This window comes from Hypanus sabinus, chromosome 15, assembly GCF_030144855.1.
Source record: "Hypanus sabinus isolate sHypSab1 chromosome 15, sHypSab1.hap1, whole genome shotgun sequence".
NCBI lineage: Eukaryota > Metazoa > Chordata > Chondrichthyes > Myliobatiformes > Dasyatidae > Hypanus > Hypanus sabinus.
Window position 1 is genome coordinate 89,417,759 of NC_082720.1, and position 21,202 is coordinate 89,438,960.

A 21,202-nucleotide genomic window follows, 5' to 3' on the forward strand; every position below is an offset into this window, starting at 1 on the left:
GGGTGCAGGCAGATATCAGAGATTACAGAGGAGGAATGTGGCAGTGGGAGGATGATGAGGAGGAGCAGTTGCGCTGTGCCAGATTTCTGAACCTCCTACACAAAACAGGCTAACTGGACACTTAGTGCTTATTTATTTATTATTATTACTTTTTTTTCTCTCATTTTGTATTTGCAGTTTGTTATCTTTTGCACACTGGTTATTTGTCCGTCTTTGTCAGAATCAGAATCAGGTTTAATATCACTGGCACATGTTGTTTTGCGGTTGTGTGCGGATTTTCCTTGACGCTATTGTGTTTCTTTGTATTTAATGTAGATGCCTGCAAGAGAATGAATCTCAGGGTGGTATAAGGTGACATATATGCACTTTGATAATGAATCTATTTTGAATGGTGAACTTGATGCAGGGCTACAGAACCGATGCAGGTCAGCTCTGAATGAGAAAGGGTTCCAGAAGACCATTTCTTCATCTCAGGCTTTCTCTTGGGTGACACAGCAGCAGGTCTCTGAATAGGAAATCACATCGCTGAACTTACTTTTAACTTCTGGATCTTTCCGGCCAGTGAAGAATGCGTCCCAACATGCTGGAAGAGGGAGGGCTTGAAACGGATTCGAAGGTTTGCCTTCTGTCGGTCACAGTGTTTCTGGAAGAACGAGAGAAAGAGACAGAAATAAATCCTTTTCTGATTGCACCTCTGATGTTTGTTCATTGTCAGGATGGATTTTTAAAAATCAGTAATCGGGTGACAGAGGGGATGAAGCTGTTCCTGAGAACAGAAGGTGCGTAAACAGACAAAGGCGAATGAGATGGAGGAATGTGGTGGAGGAGGGAGACAGGGGAGGACACAGGCCCTTCTGTGCTGGCCACTAACTAGCGATCTCAGCCCAATCCATTTACCCTCCCTACATTCCCAACAACTCCCCTCAGATTCTACACACTGTGGGCAATTTACCCAGGCCAATTAACCCAACAACCTGCAAGTATTTGGATGTGGGAGGAAATCCACATGGTCTGTCATCCGTGTACCTATCCCCAAATGTATTTGCCTCTATCACCACCCCTGGCAGCACGTTCCAGGCACCCACCATTCTCTGTGTAAAATACCTACCTCCGACATCCCTCCTATACTTTCCTCCAATTATCTTAAAATTATGCTCCCTCATTTTATCCATTTCCACCCTGAGAAAAAAAGTCTCTGGCTGTCCTCTCTTTCTAAACCTCGTATCTTGTTGTACACCTCTGTCAAGTCACCTCTCATCCTCTTTCATTCCAAAGAGAAAAGCCCTAGCTCACACAATCTATCTTCATAAGACATGCTCTCTAATCCAGGAAAATCTTCTTTGCACCCTCTCTAAAGCTTCCATATCCTTCTCATAATTGAACACAAAACTCCAAGCGAGATCTAACCAGAGTTTTACAGAGCTTCATCATTATCTAGCAGCTTTTGAACTCAATTCTTCCCCAAATAATGAAGACCAAAACACCATATGCCTTCTTAACTACCCTATCAACTTTCATGGGAACTTTGAGGGATCAATGGATGTGAATCCCAAGATCCCTCTATTCCTCCATACTGCTAAGAATCTTGCCATTAACTCTGTGTGCTCCTTTCAAGTTCAACCTTACACAGTAAACTCTTTGGGTTGAACACCATCTGCCACTTTTGATGATGAACCTGCTTTCCTCTCTTCAGGCAGAGCAGTCCAACACACCAGCTGTGATAAAAATAATTTATCACCTTCCTCAACTAGTTAAATCTTGTGCAACTCAATCATTGATTTCCTCACTTGCAGGCCACAGCATCTCCACGATCTCGATTGGCACAGCTGCACCACAAGACCGTGTGCTTAGTGCCCTGCTCTACTCACTTTACACTAATGACTGTGTGGTTAAGGACAGCTTCAATGCCATATCCAAGTTTGCTGATGATAACACTTTGTTGGCTGAATCAGCATTTAGGAGGGAGATCTGACTGAGTGGTGCCATAACAACCTCTTGCTCAACGTCAGAAAGATCAAGGAGCTGATTACTGAGTTCAAGAGAAGGAAACCAGAGGTCTATGAGCCAACCCTCATCACCATTATCATTTCAGAGGATCTGTCTTGGGACCAGTTATCCCAATCAAATGGGATAACTTCACTGAACTGTTCCTCCAACCTATGGACTCACTTACGAGGACTCTTCATCTCATGTTCTCCACATTTATTGCTTATTTATTCATTGTTATTTCCTTTTTTCTTCTGTATTTGTTGTCCTTTGCACACTGATCACCTGTCCATCCTGTTGGGTACGGTCTTCCATTGATTCTATTATGTTTCTTGTATTTACTGTGAATACCCACAAAAAATGAATCTCAGGGTTGTATACGGTGACATATATTTACTTTGGTAATAAGTATTTGGCAATAAATAATGTTGGTAATAAAGTTAATAAATGCCTTTGCTACTGCTCCTCTGAAAATGGCCCTGCCAATCTATCAACTACCATGTAAACGTTAAGCACAAAGATAACATAAAACACCTGAAGCAGCGTGACCAAACTCAGAGCCAGAATGGATCAGTTGCTAACGTCATTTTATACGATACCAATGCTTTACAATGTACAATGACAATGTTTGAAGGAGGTCACAGGGAGGACGTACAAACTTCTTACAGACTGTGGCAGGAATTGAACCTGGGTCACTGGCACTATAAAGCGATACGTTACCATGCTGCCCTTCTTTTCAAACAATCCTGCACTAACATAAATCTCAGTTGTCTTGCAAACAGGGTTTCAGACTGTCTCTAACAATGGTTCAGTCGCTCATTTCAAACAGATTTATCTGATTGCCAGCCCGGTAGAGACGAGATAAACGCCCCCAATGAATTCAGAGCAGCAGTAACTGAGACTGAAATCAGATCAGTGTGACTACAATCTCCTGCCCTGCACAATCCAGCTGAGGCTAAAAGAAAATGTTTTGATCAACTGAGATGCAAAAAGTGAGAGAATCGCTCGATTTGTCCTCCCACACTGTAACTCTTATGTAGACTGACATGAATGAGATTGGAAGGCAAAACCCTATTGTAGTATTGATGGTCAGCATTTGCAACAGAATCAGAAGTTTTGTGCTTCAAATTCTTTATAACATAGAAGAGTAGAGCAGAGCACAGGCACTACGGCCCACAATGCTGTTCCGACCTTTTAACCTAGACCACAAGATATAACAGCGGAATTAGGCCATTCGGCCTATTGGATCTGCCTTGCCATTTTATCATGGCTAATTTCCACTCATTCCTATTCTCCTACCTTCTCCCCATGGCCTTTGATGCCCTTACTAATCAAAAACTTAACAAACTCGACTTTAAATATTCCCAATAACCACCCTCTGGCTAAAGAAAGTCCTCCTCATCTCTATTCTACATTGACATCCCTCTATTCTGAGGCTGTGCCCTCTGGTCCTCGACTCCCCTCCCCCCACCTTTTTATTTCGGCTTCTTCCCCCTTCCTTTCCAGTCTTGATGAAGGGTCTCACCTGAAACGTCATCTGTTTCTCAATTTCCTGCCGAGTTCCTCCAGCATTCTGTGTGTTTTGGTTGGGTTCATCTGTCTTTTAGTGAAATTCAGTGTGGGGAGGATTATTGGGCAGGTCACTGCGAATATTGTGTGCTGTACACTATAGGAAGGATGTGGAAGTGCTGGAGGGGGTGGGGCAGAGAAGATTCACCAGGTTGTTTCTTTAATTGGAGTACTTTAGTCATGAAGGGAGTTTGGAGAAGGGAGTTTTGTGTAGAAGTACACAAAATTATGAGGAGCTTAAATAGCAAGAAGCTTTTCCCATGACGGCAGTATCTAAAACCAGGGGTTAAAGATTAAAGACATAGACAGAGTCCATAGAATTTGCTAACAGTTTCCGTGAAATGTTTGCGATAATTTTATTTTTTTTTATTCTTATTTTATTTAGAGGTGCAGGTGGAACAGGCCCTTCTAGCCCCATCAAGCCAAGCTGCCAGCAATCCCTGATTTAACCCTAGCCTAGTCATGGGACTACTTACAAGGACCAATTAACCTACCAGCCGGTGTGTCTTTGGACTGTGGGAGGAAACGAGAGCACCCGGAGGAAACCCATGCATTCCACAAAGAGAGCATATCAACTCCTTACAGAAAAAGCCAGAATTGAACTCCAAACTCTGACACCCTAAGCTGCAATTGTGTCACTGCATAAATCCAAACTGCAGGTCTTGCTTGTAATTGAAACGGAGACATATCTTGCACCAGCTCAGACTCCTAAGTCTGCTAATGCTTTAATACCTTCATTAGTAATTGTTTACTAATCTCATAAGCCTGAGAACTACTTATCTGTAACTTCATCCACTGTCCATTTCCCTTCCTCCCAGTGGCTCCAGAGCCCAATCATTACAGCTCACTCTGTCTTGTGCTCCATTTCCTGGAGACTGGAACTGATAAACTTATAGTATATATCCATCAGCACCACACAGGGCAGCCAACAGGGATTTATTTTACCTATTTATTTAGAGATACAGCCCTTCTGGCCCTTTGAGCTGCCCCACCCAGTAAATTCCACAACCCCCACCCCCCGGCCATTAATTTAATCCTAGCCCATTCAAAAGGTAATTTACAGTGACCAATTAACCTACTAATTGGTGAGTCTTTCAAACGTGGGAGGAAACTGGAGTACCCGGAGGAAACTCATGTGGTTCATAAGAAGAACACACAAACTCCGTAGGGAAGACACTGGAATTGAACTCTGATCCCCCAAGCTGTAACAGTGTTGCACTGACTGGTGATCAATTGTTCTCAATGGCCATGCTTTTTTCACGTGTTCCTTCTCTCCAGGAACTCCGTACACACTCTTCGAAACAACTAGTTTCACCAGTCAGTGTAGAAAACCACACTTACAGACCCCGGCTTTCCAAACTAACCCCACCCATCCTCTTTTACAGCACATCTCCATCCTCCTGTTTATTTTTGCTCCCCAACATCGCGAATATCTTCAAAAGGCAATGCCTCAAAAAGGCAACATTCATAATTAAGGACTCCATCTCCCAGGACATGCCCTCTTCTCATTGCTACCATCACGGAGCAGTTACAGGAGACTGGAAGGCACACACTCAACATTTCAAGAACAGTTTCTTTCCCACTGTCATCAGATATCTGAATGGACAATTAACCCATCTAAACAACCTCATTTTCTTTTTCTCACTACTAATTCAATTTATATTTTTATAAATACTTATTGTGATTGATCAGTTTTTATTATTATGTATTGCAATGTACCTTTGCCACAAAACAACATATTTTCCTTCATATGCCAGTGATATTAAACCTGCTTTTGATTTCCTGTCAACATCCTCTAGTTCAGAGGGTCATTTGTTGTAGAGATCCCACAGACCAGGAACAAGAACTCAATGTGTCACTCAGCACAGAAGCACATCTGTTGCACGAATGTACCACAACAGGATCATAGCCTGATAGAGTGGCCCAATTCGTCTGTGCTCACCTCAGCACCCTCCCTGCTGGATCCCATTGCCCATGTTTGGCTCATAACCCTCAAACCTCCTCCCTCCATGTACCTATCCGAATATCACGTTACAATTGCACCTTCAACAACTTTGTTTACTGTGACAAGCAGGAGATTAGCTTTTATAAGATAAGATTAGTTTTATTTGTTACACGTACATCAAAACACACAGTGAAATGTGTCAAATCAACTGGTAAGGACTGTGCTGGGGGAAGCCTGCAAGTGTTGCCTTGCTTTTGGCACCAACATAGCACACCCACAAGTTACTAATCCTAACCAGCAGGCCCATGGAATGTGGGAGGAAACGAGCATCCAGAGCAAACCCACATGGTTATGGGGAGGATGTACAAACTCCTTATGGACAGTGGTGGGAATCGAACCGGTGATCGCTGGCTCTATAAAAAGATTGCTCTAATTGCTGCACTACATAGCCAGCACAATTAATCAGCTATTTGTTGACACTGGATGTGGGAAGAATTATTAATGACAGAACACTGCAAAAATTGTGTACTATATGTTATAGAAAAGATGTGTTTGTGCTGGACAGTCACCAGGATCGTTAGCAAAATGCTTTACAGCCCAAGCAACCAGTGATCACAGTTCAAAGTCATACGGATTAGGGTAAGTAAGTTCTGGGCAAGTAACTTGTGGACTGGACTACCATGGTTATTGATGCAAAATGACGCATTTCACTTTATATTCAAAGTAAATGTGACAAATAGAGCAAATCTCATCTGCAGAATATCTTGTGTTTAAGATTAACCCAATCTCTTGCTTCTCACAGAATCAGATTCACTCAGTAAAGGAAATTAACACAAAAGATGGAGAACACATACCACCAGGCTTGGGGACAGTGAATATCCCACTGGTATCAGACTCTTGTATTTATGGGTGACACAGTAGCACAGTGATTAATGTTATTACAGCACAAGCGACAGAGGTTTAATTCCTGCTGCTGTCTGTAAGGAGTTTACACGTTCTCTCTGTGATCATATGGGTTTCCTGCCACATTCCAAAGTGTACGGATTAGTAGGTGAATTTGTTGGGGCAGAAGGGCCCTGCTACCATGCTGTATCGCTAAATAATAAATAAATGATAAATGCGAACTCTTACCTCTCAATCTATATCTACCTTGGCCCATGCACCCTGTCTGCCTGTATGGCACTTTCTCTGTAACTGTAACACTATACTCTTCATTCTGTTATTGTTTTTCCTTTTGAACTACCTCAGTACGGATGTATGGAATCTGTCAGAATAGCACACAAACAAAAGCTTTTCACTCTACCTCATATGTGTGATTAACAAATGGCCCACCATATACCAGTCTTAGCTCATTGAAAGAAGTCTTTAATTCATCCCACTCTTAGATCATAAAAGTTATAAGACATAGGAGCAGAATTTGGCCTAGTAAGTTTGTTCCATCATTCCATCATGACTGATTTTATTTACTGAAATACAGCATGGAATAGGCCCTTCTGACCCTTGGATCTGTGCCACCCATCAATCCCTCAATTTAATCCTAGTCTAATACAGAACAATTGACAATGCCCAATTAACCTACCACCACAGTCTTTGGACTGTGGGAGGAAACCACAGCACGTGGAGAAAAACCCACGCGGTCACAAGGAAAATTAACAAATTCCTTATGGGCAGCAGTGGGATTATTATCCCTCTCAATAGTTCATTCATTCTCCTGCCCTCTCCTTGTAACCTTTGACCTCAATAATATATCAATGTCCATTTTAAATGTACTCGGTGTACTGGCCTCCACATCAGTCTGTGATAATGAATTCCACAGATTCACTATCCTCTGGCTAAAGAAATCCCGCCTCATCGCTGTTCTAAATGGATGTCTCTCTATTCTGAGGCTGTGCCCTCAAGTCCTACACTCCTCCACTATAGGAAACACCCTTTCCACGTCCATTCTATCTAGGCCTTTCTATGTCCCGTTATTCCCCTCAGAGCTGTATAAACTTTTTTCTTCTTCAATCATTTATCTAGATCCCTTTTAAATCTTCCCATAAAACCATAAGATATAGGAAAAGGAATTAGGAATTTGGCCCATTGAGTCTGCCCTGCCATTTCATCCCAATCTCCTGCCTTCCCCCTATATATCTTCATGCTCTGACTAATCAAGAATCTATCAACCTCTGTGTTAAATATACTTAAAGACTTGACGTCCACAGGGGCCTGTGACAATGAATTCCACAGATTCTCTACTCTCTAGCTAAAGAAATTCCTCCTCATCTCCGTTCTAAATGGACGTCCCTCTATTCTGAGCCTTTGCCCTCTGATCATAGATTTCCCCAATAAAGGAAACATCCTCCCAACATCCATTCTATTAATATTTCCCTCAGAGCTTATGATTTCCTTTCAGCAGCATGTTCCAGATGCTTGGATGCTGTCCAAGTTGCATGCCATCCTGGACAATGACTCCCATCCACTCCATAATGTACTGGTTAGGCACAGGAGTACATTCAGCCAGAGACTCATTCCACTGAGATGCAACACTGAACGTCATAGGAAGTCATTCCTGCCTGTGGCCATCAAACTTTACAACTCCTCCCTTGGAGTGTCAGACACCCTGAGCCAATAGTCTGGTCCTGGACTTATTTCCACTTGGCATGATTAACTTACTATTATTAATTATTTATGGTTTTATATTGCTATATTTCTACACTATTCTTGGTTGGTGCAACTGTAACGAAACCCAGTTTCCCTCGGGATCAATAAAGTACGTCTGTCTGTCAGATCACAATAATACATTGCATAAAATATCAGAATCAGAATCAAGTTTAATAACACTGGCATATATCGTGTAATTTGTTGTTTTGCAGCAGCAGTGCATTGCAATGCATAAAATAATCTATAAATTACAATAAATAAATAAGTTAGATTAAATAAGTAATGCAAAAAGAAAGGAAAACAATGGTGAGGTAGTGTTCATGAGTTCAATGTCCATTCAGAAATCTGATGGCAAAAGGGAAGAAGAAGTTCCTGAAACATGGAATGTAGTGCTGCTGCTAAACAACAAATTGCACACATTGAGTGTGTGTCTTCAGGCCTCACCCCCATCCCCCTTGATATCCTGTGTGTAAAGGACCAGGGCATCCTTAACAGCAATCGTTCTACTTTGATGTGTTTGAAGGCACAGGGCTCCCATTAGTTCACATCTCATTGAGTTTGCTTACCTAACATGGGTAAATGAGGGATTGTACATAGGGGAAAATCAAACAGATAAAAATGCCTGTGGCAACTCCCCACCACAACAACAGTCACAGCACCATTAATCATTCCTTGCACTCACTACACTGAGACTTCCTAACAGTGCAGCAGAAATCCAAAATCAAACTACCTCAGGGAGTCAGTTGTCAACTTGATCAAGAAAAATCCATCACATTTTGGATGCTAACTTGTTAAAAGCACACATCATCTCTCACCAATAATGCTATTAAACACAAACACAAGGGATTCTGCAGATGCTGGAAATCCAGAGCAACACACACAAAATGCTGGAGGAACTCAGCAGGTCAGGCAGCATCTATAGAAATGAATAAATAGTCCATGCTTCAGGCCGAGATTCTTCAACAGGACCTCACCAGCTCCTTAAATCACTCCCACTCTCCCGCTCCTATTTTTCCATTCCATCAGCCCAGCATGTTGTGCTGATCTTTTAACCTACTCTAAGATCAATCTAATCCTTCCCACTCACTTAACACTCCATTTTGCTATCATCCACGTGCCTATCTAAGAGTCTCTTAAATGTTCCTAGTGTATCTGCCTCCACCACTACCCCGGCAGTGTGTTCTACACACTCACCACTCTGTGTGAAAAAACTACCTGACATTTCCCATGTAATTTCCTTCAAAAACTTTAAAACTTCATAGCCATTTCTACCCTGGGAAAGAGTCTCCAGCAACGCCTCTTATCATCTTGTACACCTCTATCAAGTCACTTCTCGCCCCTCTTCGCTCCACATAGCAAAACCCTATCTCATCAAAGCCCTATCAGCCTATCCTCATAAGGCATGCTCTCTAATCCAGGCAGCATCCTAATAAGTCTCATCTGGATCCTTTCTAAAGCTTCAATGTCCTTCCTATATTGAGGCAACCAGAACTGAATACAATACTCCAAGTGTGGCCTGACCAGAGTTTTACAGAGCTACAACATTACCTCACGGCCCTTGAACTCAACCCCCTGACTAATAAAGGCCAACATATGGTATGCTTTCTTAACCATCCCGTCACCTTGCACTGCAACCTTGAGGGATCTATGGACACGAGTCCTTACTTAGCTTAACTAAATAATCCCATACGCCCCCATTCTCTCCACATTCACGTGCCTATCTAAGAGCCTCTTAAAAACTTCTGTTGTGTTTGCCTCCACCACCACCACCTCAGGCAGCACATTCCAGGCATCCATTTGCTCTCATTAGGCCCATATCGCTCTAAACTTTTCTGATTCACATACCTGTCCAAGTGTCTTCTAAAAGTTGTTCAACCACCACCACCTTTGGATGCACATTCTGGACACTCGTCACCCTGTGAAGAATTTGCCTGTCAGGTTCCTGTTGAACCTTTCCCCTCTCATCTTAAACCTATGCTCTCAAGCCTTGATTCACCCACCTTGGGAAAAAGACTGCAGGTCAGATTGTGGGAAGGTATAGTAGGCAGGGAAGTTGTAAAACAGAAATGTGAATGTAATTGAAAACATCAACATCACACTTACTGCATCTTTTTCTGGGTTACACACTTTAACCCAGAGAATGTGATCAAGCAGCCAATCTATGGGCTTGTCCTTGTAGAACATCAGGATAAACTCCACAATCATGCTTAGGTCCAGTGATTTGAACATCTTTCCTAAAAATGTGAATTAAAACACTATTAAATCCTGCTGTTAACATACAGAGAACAAATGCAACATGTTTATTTTTAGATTATACATTTGTAATTAATGTTACACAACTTCTGAGTATGGATAGGCATCTCTACCCAAAGACTATCAATAATTTTGGTTGTAAAGTGCCTGACACAGTCTAAAACTCAACAGGCTGCCTAGGTCGTGAGCACTGGAGGAGGACAGTGATGTGCTGTGGAAATGTAATTGCTTTACTAAGCAAGAGATTGCCCGAGGATATAGCACACAACCAATTTGAGAGAGAACAGGAAACATTTCAGTGTGAAGGGGACAAGGACAGGAAGAGGTGGGGGTAGGTGCAGCCTAGAGATTGTCCTGGGTGAGAGAAGTAACAACACATGACACAAATGTAGAAATACATTCAGTGATCAAAGACTAACTGGAGATCTCAGAATATCTATCATGGGCCAGGGCACCTGGTATGTGCCAGTTCTATATAGCACATTTTAGCAATGAGGAACCGATCATGGACTTCAGGAAGGGAAAAGTTTGGAGAACGCACACCAGTCCTCTTCAAGGGGGCAGCAGTAGAAAGGGTGAGCAGCTCTAGGATGTCAAAATCTCTGAGGATCTATTGAGCCTAACACATTGATGCAATCACAAAGAAGACAAGCCAGCGCTCTACATCGTTAAGAGTTTGAGAGGACTTGGTATCAAAGACTCTTGCAAGCTTCTATAAATATTGAGAGAAGAGCATTCTTAACGGTTATATCACAATCTGGTATGGAGGCTCCAAAGCATAAGATTGGAAAAAACTGCAAAGGGTTGTAGACACAGCTAGCTCCATCATGGGCACTAGCCACCCCATTATAAAGGGCATCTTCACAAGGCCACACCCTTGGTAATGAGGATCGATCACTAAGGATCTTCATCATTAGGGACATGCCCTCTTCTCATTCCTACCATTGGGAGGAGGTACAGGAGCCTGAAGACCCACACTTAATGGTTCAGGAGTAGCTTCTTCTCTTCCACTATCAGATTTATGAACAGTCCATGAACCAATGAACATTTCCTTGTAAATCTTTTCTTTTGCACTATATTTATTTTGGTAATCTACAATAATTTACATCTTTCCACCTTCTGTCATCGCAAACAATAAATTTCATCTCATGTAAGCCAGTGATTAAAAAACATGATTTTGATGAAAAATTTGCTTGCAGAAGCATCACAGGCTAATAGATGCGGACAACACACAGAACATAAATTATACTGTGAAACTTTGTTCCGTAAGTGGTGATGTTCAGAAGAGAAATTATTTACTTATTATTTTTTTTGTATCTGCACAGTTTGTCTTCTTTTGCAAATTGTTTATCAGTCTTTGTGTGGAATTTTTTTTTAGTTCTTTCCTTATTTATTTATTTATTGAGAGATATAGAGCGTAACAGGCCTGTCTGGCCCACCAAGCTGCATTACCAGCAACCCAGCTATTGTACTTCTTTGCTCTACTATGATTATCTGCAAGAAAATGAATCTCAGGGTGGTCGATGGTGGCAAATATGCACTTTGATAATAAATTTACTTTGAGACACCAGTGGCAATGGCTCCATTTCCATTCTCCAGACCCTCACCTGTACCAGCGATCCCCAAATCCCTACCCACCACTACCTCAACATCAACAGCAAACAAGGACACAAGCTGTGACTCTGAGACAAGGCAACCTTCTGCCAGGCTTGTTCCAATTTGAATGTGGTTCAGCACACAGTTGCTGTCGGAGCAGTGAATAAAAATGTGCTGCATCCAACTCAGCAGAAATAAATTGCTGGTCGCCTCAATAGCTGCCTGCTGAGGCACACTGCAGCTGCCAAAACAGTTACAGAGCTGCAATTGTGTTAGCGCAGTTCTCACTTAGCCCTGTATATCTGCAACGAATCTGTGCTGCACTTTCCGGTGGCCTTTTCCTGATGATTCTGTGGACACTCAAGTCAAGACAGAAGGGGATGGTGTCTCAAAGTTGAATCACCACTGCTGGCTGTGTTCAACACAGTCAGATTGTGTAAAACTTGTTCACCACACATCATGGTAGCACAGAGCTTCTACAGCTCAAGGTTTCAGGAGTTCAGAGTTCAACTCCAGTGTCCACTGTAAGAAAGCTTGTACGTCCTCACTGTGTGCACGTGAGTTTCCTCCAGTTTCTTCCCACGGGTCATAGACATACTGGTTAGTAGGTTAACTGGCCATGGTAAATTGTCCTGTAATTAGCCTAGGGTTAAATCGGTGGGTGGACCTATTTCCATCCAAGGGGTCAGTGTGGACATGGTGGAGGATTACAAATACCTGGGGATATGAATTGACAATAAACTGGACTGGTCAAAGAACACTGAGGCTGTCTACAAGAAGGGTCAGAGCCGTCTCTATTTCCTGAGGAGACTGGGGTCCTTTAACATCTGCTGGATGATGCTGAGGATGTTCTACGAGTCTGTGGTGGCCAGTGCTATCAAGTTTGCTGTTGTGTGCTGGGGCAGCAGGCTGAGGGTAGCAGACACCAACAGAATCAACAAACTCATTCGTAAGGCCAGTGATGTTGTGGGGGCGGAACTGGACTCTCTGACGGTGGTGTCTGAAAAGAAGATGCTGTCCAAGTTGCATGCCATCTGGGACAATGACTCCCATCCACTTCATAATGTACTGGTTAGGCACAGGAGTACATTCAGCCAGAGACTCATTCTACCGAGATGCAACACTAAGTGTCATAGGAAGTCATTCTTAACTGTGGCCATCAAACTTTACAACTCCTCCCTCGGAATGTCAGACACCCTGAGCCAATAGGCTGGTCCGGGACTTATTTCCACTTGGCATAATTTACTTATTATTATTTAATTATTTATGGCTTTATATTGCTATATTTCTACACTATTCTTGGTTGGTGCGACTGTAACGAAACCCAATTTCCCTCAGGATCAATAAAGTATGTCTGTCTGCCTGTCTGTCTGGGCGGTGTGGCTTGGTGGGCTGGGTGGGCTTGGTTCAGTTATGTATCTCTAATATGAAAAAACAGCCTTATCATTCCACTTAAGTGATGGCTGGTTTGGTCAACCTGACCACTGTCCTTCATACTTTCGTGGTCCACCCATCATCCACTAGCCCCTATCTCACCACTCCCCTCTCCACTTTATACCAACTTTTGTCCCTCTCTACCACAAATCCTGATGCAAGGTTTCATACTCAGAAACGTCATCAACTCCATCCCCCCACAGATACAACCAGCTGACTTCTTCCAGCAGTGTGCTGTTCCAGATTCTGCAGACTCCTACGATTTCTGTATTTTCACACTCGGTGGTGCCAGCGACCCAGGTTCAATTCTGCCACTGTCTGAAAGTAGTCAGTATGTTCTCTCCATGACCACATGGCTCCACTGAGAGTCTGGGTATCACCCACAAGACATACAGGTCAGTGTTAGCAAGTTGTGGCATGCTATACTGGTGACACCTGGCAGCTTCCCGCAGTGCATCCTTATATGTAGACATGCATGCAGACATGGTCAGAGGTTCAGCTGTTCAGATCACACATCAGAACTGGGAAGAAATGGGATCTTAAGTAACTTTGACTGTGGAATTGTTGTTCCAGATGGGGTGGTTTGAGTATCTCAGAAACTACAGGCTCCTGGGATTTTCACTCACTAGTGTCTGAAGTTTACAATGAGTAGTGTGAAAAACAAAAAATATCTAGTGAATAGCAGTTTTGTGGGAGAATGGGTAGAGTGGTTCAAGCTGACAGGAAAGCAACATTAACTCAAATATCCATGTACACTAGAGGTGTGCAGTACAGCATCTCTGAAACACAAACTTATACTTTACTTGACTGTCACCAAACAATTGATACTAGAGCATACAATCATCACAGTGATATTTGCTTCTTTGCTTCGCGCTCCCTGAAGTACAAATCAAAGTAAATATAATAAAAATTTAAATTATAAATCATAATTAGAAAATAGAAAAAGGAAAGTAAGGTAGTGCAAGTCAGGTCCAGATATTTGGAAGGTACGGCCCAGATCCGGGTCAGGATCTGTTCAGCAGTCTTCAGCAAAACATCAAACCTTGACATGGATGGACTACAGCAAAACCACACCGGGTTCCACTTGTGTACCTAATAAAGTAGCCACTGAGTGTATATCAGGTACAGCAGGCAGTAAAGAAAGCTAATGGCATGTTGGCCTTCATAACAAGGGGAGTTGAGTACAGGAGCAAAGAGGTCCTTCTGCAGTTGTACAGGGCCCTGGTGAGACCACACCTGGAGCATTGTGTTCAGTTTTGGTCTCCAAATTTGAGGAAGGACATTCTTGCTATTGAGGGACTGTAGCGCAGGTTCACGAGGTTGATTCCCAGGATGACGGGACCGTCATATGTTGAAAGATTGGAGCGACTGGCCTTGTATACACTGGAATTTAGAAGGATGAGAAGGGATCTGATTGAAGCATATAATATTATTAGGTGAGTGGACACGTTAGAGGCAGGAAACATGTTCCCGATGTTGGGGGGAGTCCAGAACTAGAGACCACAGTTTAAGAATAAGGGGTAGGCCATTTAGAATGGAGTTGAGGAAAAACGTTTTCACCCAGAGAGTTGTGGATCTATGAAATGCTCTGCCTCAGGAGGTAGTGGAGGCCAATTCTCTGGATGCTTTCAAGAAAGAGTTAGATAGAGCTCTTAAAGATAGCAGAGTCAAGGGACTTGGGCAGAAGGCAAGATCAGGGTACTGATTGTGGATGATCAGCCATGATCACATTGAATGGTGGTGCTGGCTAGAAGGGCCGAATGCCCTACTCCTGCACCTATTGTCTATCTCCACTATAAGGATTCATTGAACATACAACAGCACAGGACAGGTCCTTCAACCCACAATGATGTGCCAAGTCAATTAAATTATTAATCAAATAGCCAACTAAACTGATCTCTTCTGCCTACACCAGGGGTCGGCAACCCGCGGCTCTTTCACCTCTGTGCTGCGGCTTCCTGTGGCTTTGGAAAATAAATGAGTATTTAATTAAAATGTATTTTATGTTAGTTTGTTAGTTTTTGAAATGTAATTCTAAATTTGAAGATTATGGTGATCTTGTACAATCTAAATAAAACGTTGTGGCGACCCATTTCCTGGCACATCCGAACCAGCTCACAATTTGCCAGCGTTCAGCCTAAGGGAGATAGCCTACGGGGGTTTGTGAGTACGTGTCTTTTGGAGCATCTGCGCCCACGGGGGGCAGGTTGAGAGAGGCTTAAAAGCAAGGCTGTGTAGTTCGAAAAAAGTTATCTTTGACTGCAGTTTAACCACTCCGTGTCGTTATTTTAGCGCTGCGTGTTTTTATCGCTATTAATATACGTCACCACTGCCAATGCCTGACACCTGCCAGTACCCGATTTCTTTTAATTTTTCGATCCAAGGTAGGCTAACGATGTAGTAACCTTCAACCCAACGTCTTTTTTTCGGAGTTCAAAATGTTTTTGTTGCATGCAGAAATGTAATTTCGTTTGCTCTGCAGGAGTTCATCGATTTCATAAATGCAACACATTATAGTTTGTTTATACATAGCATAAAGGCAAAAAAAACGTTGTATGCAGTGTTATTTCATTTTAAATCTCAAACGGGTTTTGTGGCTCCCAGTGTTTTCTTTTCTGTGGGAAGCGGGTCCATATTGGCTCTTTCAGTGGTAAAGGTTGCCGACCCCTGGCCTACACAAAGTCCATTTCCCTCACATTCATGTCTCTAAAAAATCCCTAATGTATCTGTTTCTTCCACCACCCTGGGCAGCACATTCCAGGCACCCACCACTCTCTGAGTAAAAGAAATTACCCCACTCATCTCCTTTGAAATTACCTCTTCTCACATTAAATGCATGCCCTCTGGTATTAGACATTTCAACCCTTAGAAAAGATATTAACTGTCTATCTATACTCCTCATAATCTATCAGATCTCCCCTTAGCCCTTGTAACATTTGAAGATCCCATTTAATACCCCCTATACTCTCTTTGTCTTTGTACCCTGTCCTATCATGTTCCACTCCATCACTCCCGTGAGGTTCTGGTCAGAGATCTTGTTGAATTAAGGCGAGCTCTGAAGTGAAAATTGCATGGCTACAGCTTGATCAATCTGCTGCTCAGTAGACTTTAAGGCTCTTAGTGATGCAAAATGTTCCTGATATAAAATAAGAAATTGTAATAATATTATGTGAACAGCTGGAGTCGCGTCATAGGAATTTACACCAGCTGTTCACTGCTTTCAAAAGTTATGAAAATATAAAATAGCTTTGACACTAATCTTTGCGACAAATAAGATTAGCATCTCAAAATAAGAAGGGGATGCAATCTGATTTAACCTTGGTTTTGCCTGAATGTGTTCAAACGATACATATTTCACTTTCTGAAGGGTGTCATTCAAAACCAGTGTGATATGAATCACCACACTCTATAAGGTCACAAGGCATAGAAACATAGAAAACCTACAGCACAACACAGGCCCTTCGACCCACAAAACTGTGCCAAACATGTCCTTACCTTAGAAATTACCCAGGGTTACTCATAGCCCTCTATTTTTCTGAGCTCCATGTACCTGTCCAGGAATCTCTTAAAAGACCCTATCGTTTCCACCTCCACCACAGTTGCTGGCAGCCCATTCCATGCACTCACCACTCTCTGTGTAAAAAAACTTAACCCTGACATCTCCTCTGTACCTACTTCCAAGCATCTTAAAACTGTGCCCTCTTGTGCTAGTCTTTTCAGCCCTGGGAAAAAGCCTCTGACTAACCACACTATCAATGCCTCTCATTATCTTGTACATATCTATCAGGTCACCTCTCATCCTCTGTCGCTCCAAGGAAAAAAGGCCGAGTTCACTCAACATATTCTCATAAGGCATGCTCCCCAATCCAGGCAACATCCTTGTAAATCTCCTCTGCACCCTTTCTATGGTTTCCACGCCTTCCTATAGTGAGGTAACCAGAACTGAGCACAGTACTTCAAGTGGGGTCTGACCAGGGTCCTATATAGCTGTAACATTACCTCACGGCTCCTAAATTCAATCCCACAATTGATGAAAGCCAATACACCGTATGCTTTCTTAACCACAGAGTCAACCTGTGCAGCAGCTTTGAGTGTCCTATGGACTCCAAACCCAAGATCCCTCTGATCCTCCACACTGCCAAGAGTCTTACCATTAATGCTATGTTCTGCCATCATATTTGACCTACTAAAATGAACCACCTCACACTTATCTGGGTTGAACTCCATCTGCCACTTCTCAGCCCAGTTTTGCATCATATCAAATTAGAGTCTGCTCCACCATTACATCATAGCTGATTTATTATCCCTCTCAACCCCATTCTCCAGCCTTCTCCCTGTAACCTATCTAATCAAAAGCCTATCAAGCTCCACATTAAATATACCCAATGACATGGCCTCCACAGTTGTCTGTGTCAATGAATTCCATAGATTCACCACAGAAATTCCTCCTCTTCTCTGTTCTAAATGGACATTCCTCAAATCTGAGGCTGTGCCCTCTAGTCCTAGATTCTCCCACTACAGGAAACATCTACTCCTCATCCCTGTTCTAAATGGATGTCTTTCTATTCTGGGACTGCGCCCTCTGCTCCTAGGCAAGATTCAAAATACATTTATTATCTAAGTATGGATACAGTATACAACCCTGAGATTTGTCTTCCCACACACAGCTATGAAATAAAGAAAATCATGGAACCCAAAGAAAAACATCAAACACTCCTCATGTGCAAAAAAAAATTTGCACAAACGACAACAAAAGAAGAATGAAAAATGCAGAGTATAAAAGACAAAATCAAAAGAGTCCAGGTATATTCAGTTCAGATCAGTGTTCGTTATCTGCAGGCCACCCCGATTCAAAATGGCCCAAAACAGGAACAAAAAAAAGTGTGACCAGAAATGGGAAACACATCATAACATGAACTACTGAGTCTCAGTCACAGACCCTGTTAATTAAACCTTGCCTGAGACTCAAAACTCTGGCTGGCACCATCCACCAACAGCATTAAGGGAAAGTGAGTCCATGCAAACGCAGGGACCTTCCTCCGGGAGCAGCAAGCTTAGAGTGTGCTGAACATCTCCTCGCCTCACACACTCACCTCGATGATTTCAATCTTTCTTGTTATTTTAATCAGCGTGATCAGTGAGACATGGGGCTTGGAGATGGCTTGTGCCCCACCTCCAGGCTTTTCAGTCTCAAAGAACCCTCTCGGATACAGCAAAGTGCCAGATCGCTCAATCAGTCCAAAAACACAACACCAAAATGTAGTTCACAGACTCCAACAGTAGCAGAAACACATATGAAAGAAAAAGAAGATGTACAAGAAGAGAAAGAAGTGATTTTGTGAACTGCCTGGAGGATGTCGCCCATAGTCACTGCTGCCATCTTCTTCCAGACTCCCCCACTACAGGAAACATGTTCTCCACATCCACTCTAAATGGACGTCTCTCTATTCTGAGGCTGAGCCCTCCTGGTTCCTGAGTGAAGACGTTGCAAGGTGAAATTACATGGACTTGTGTTTCACTTGCATCATAACTAGTAATTCCAAAGTCTAAGCAGACCCACTAGTAGTGTAGCAGCCAGTGTAACGCTTTACAGTGCCAGCAATAGGGAGTTCTCCCCGTGACATCATGGGTTTCCACCTATATTCCAAAGATGTACTGCTTAGGGTAAGTTGTGAGCATGCTGTGTGGTCACCAAAAGCATGGTAACCCTGTGAGTTATCCCCAGAATATCCTCAAACTGTCTTCTTTTTCTTCTTAAGCCCCATCACCTTGACTGGGGCATAGGCCGCTGACGGTATCTCACCAGAGTCCTCTGTCCGGGGCCAGTCTTTCACATAGTTTCAGGTGTAGACCATCTTCTTGGTGTTTCCTTCCTCTCCCAGGAATGAGGTCTTTGGAGTTTCTACTTGCATTTCTGTAGCTCTGGGCTTTTACAGGATGGGTTACTATCCCCATGCCCAACCCTCCTTGGGACCACCCATTGAAGAGTCACATCCTCAGATTGTGTTGTTTGTATATGCAAATGATGCACTTCACTGTATGGTTCAATGTACATGTAAAAGATAATATCTCTCTCTGTTGATAAAATTCTAATATTGAACTGTGGAACTCTGTGCAAGGAAGGATGTTGGGAAAGTTGATAAAGCAAATTCAATTACATGATCCAATTTGCACAAGGGACTGTCAGTTGCTTTGTTCCTAATTACACAACTTCAGGCTGTGTACACACAGAGATGAGAACAACTCCATAAATCTTTCCAAACATATAACGTGCTGAGGCTAAAAGCTTTCGAGTGGGTGAATCCAAGAGAAGCTGTCAGCAAAAAACAGAAACAATTAAATGCACAGTGGTCAAACTGTGACCACACAGCAGAATAAAGCGACCCACGTCTGGCTTTTGCTAACACAGCACATTTCTGTTACACTCTTTGTCAGCGCTGGCCTACACAACCAACTCTGATAAAGGGTCTTGGCCCGAAAAATCAGCTGTGCATTACCCTCCACAGCTGCCACCTGATCTGCTGAGTTCCTACAGCATTTTGTCTGTTGCTTCACAGTATCTCTGGTAGTAACTGATCTTTAGCTTTATGAATCACTGATTAGCTCACAACTGGGGTACCCTGGACACCACAAATAAGAGATTGTGCAGTTGTTGGAAATCTAGAGCAACGCGCACAAATGCTTCTCTTCCTGACGAACTTAACATATTCTACGCAAGATTTGAACAGAAGAGGAGCATCCTGCCCCCTCTGGAGGAACCGGATCTGATAGCATCAAAATTCATCGCCACTGAGGAAGACCAAGGAAGATAAATCCAAGGAAGGCGACGGGCCCAGATGGCGGCCTGGGATGGGTTCTCCAGGCCTGTGCAAGCGAGCGAGCTGGAGTGTTTGCTGACATCTTCAACTGCTCCCTGCTTCAGTCTAAGATCCCCTCGTGTTTTAAGAAGGCAACGATAATCCCGGTGCTGAAGAAAAGCAAGGCATGCCTGAATGACTACCGACCTGTGGCTCTATAATCAATTGCTATGAAGTGCTTCGAGCGATTGTTTATGGCACACATCAACCGTAACCTACCGGTCAACCTCGACACTTTGCAATTCGCCTACTGGAGCAACAGGTCAACGGCAGATGCCATCTCTCTGGCACTACATTCTTCCTTAGAACACCTGGATAATAAAGACGCATATGTGAGGTTCCTTTTCATTGACTACAGCTCTGCCTTAAATACCATCATTCCAAATAAACTGATTCCTAAGCTCTGGAACCTGGGTCTTAGCACTCAGATCTGCAACTGGATCTTCAACTTCCTCACAGACAGGACCCAGGCTGTAAAAATAGGGGACAAGCTCTCCTCTACAATCACACTGAGCACTGGTGCCCCACAAGGCTGTGTACTCAGCCCCCTGCTGTACTCACTGTACACCCATGATTGCATAGCCAAGTTTCCATCAAACTCAATATACAAGTTTGCTGATGACACCACAATTGTAGTCTGTATCTTGGGTAATGATGAGTCTGAGTACAGAAATTAAGAACCTGGTGGCATAGTGCGAAGACAATAACCTATCCCTCAACGTCAGCAAGATGAAGGAATTGGTTGTTGACTTCAGAAGGAGTAGCGGACCGCATGACCTCATCTACATTGGTAGTGTGCAGGCGGAACAGGTCAAAAGCTTTTAAGTTCCTTGGGGTGAATATCACAAATGAGCTTCCAGTGGAAGTGTAAGAGGCAGGTTCTATTGTCATTTAAAGTAAAATTGGATAGGTATATGTA

General features: G+C 43.0%; 1 protein-coding gene across 2 annotated transcripts in view; it reads right to left on the reverse strand.

Annotated features, from left to right (window-relative positions):
- Window positions 1-21,202, reverse strand: part of mgat4b (alpha-1,3-mannosyl-glycoprotein 4-beta-N-acetylglucosaminyltransferase B) — a 305,024-nt gene that overhangs the window by 58,769 nt on the left and 225,053 nt on the right. For both annotated transcript variants that reach the window (XM_059990693.1, XM_059990694.1), the window contains exons 9-10: window positions 10,247-10,377; window positions 536-643 (exon numbers count right to left, since the gene is read on the reverse strand). In XM_059990693.1, coding sequence (XP_059846676.1) covers window positions 536-643; window positions 10,247-10,377 — 239 coding nt within the window. The remainder of the gene's footprint in view (window positions 1-535; window positions 644-10,246; window positions 10,378-21,202) is intronic.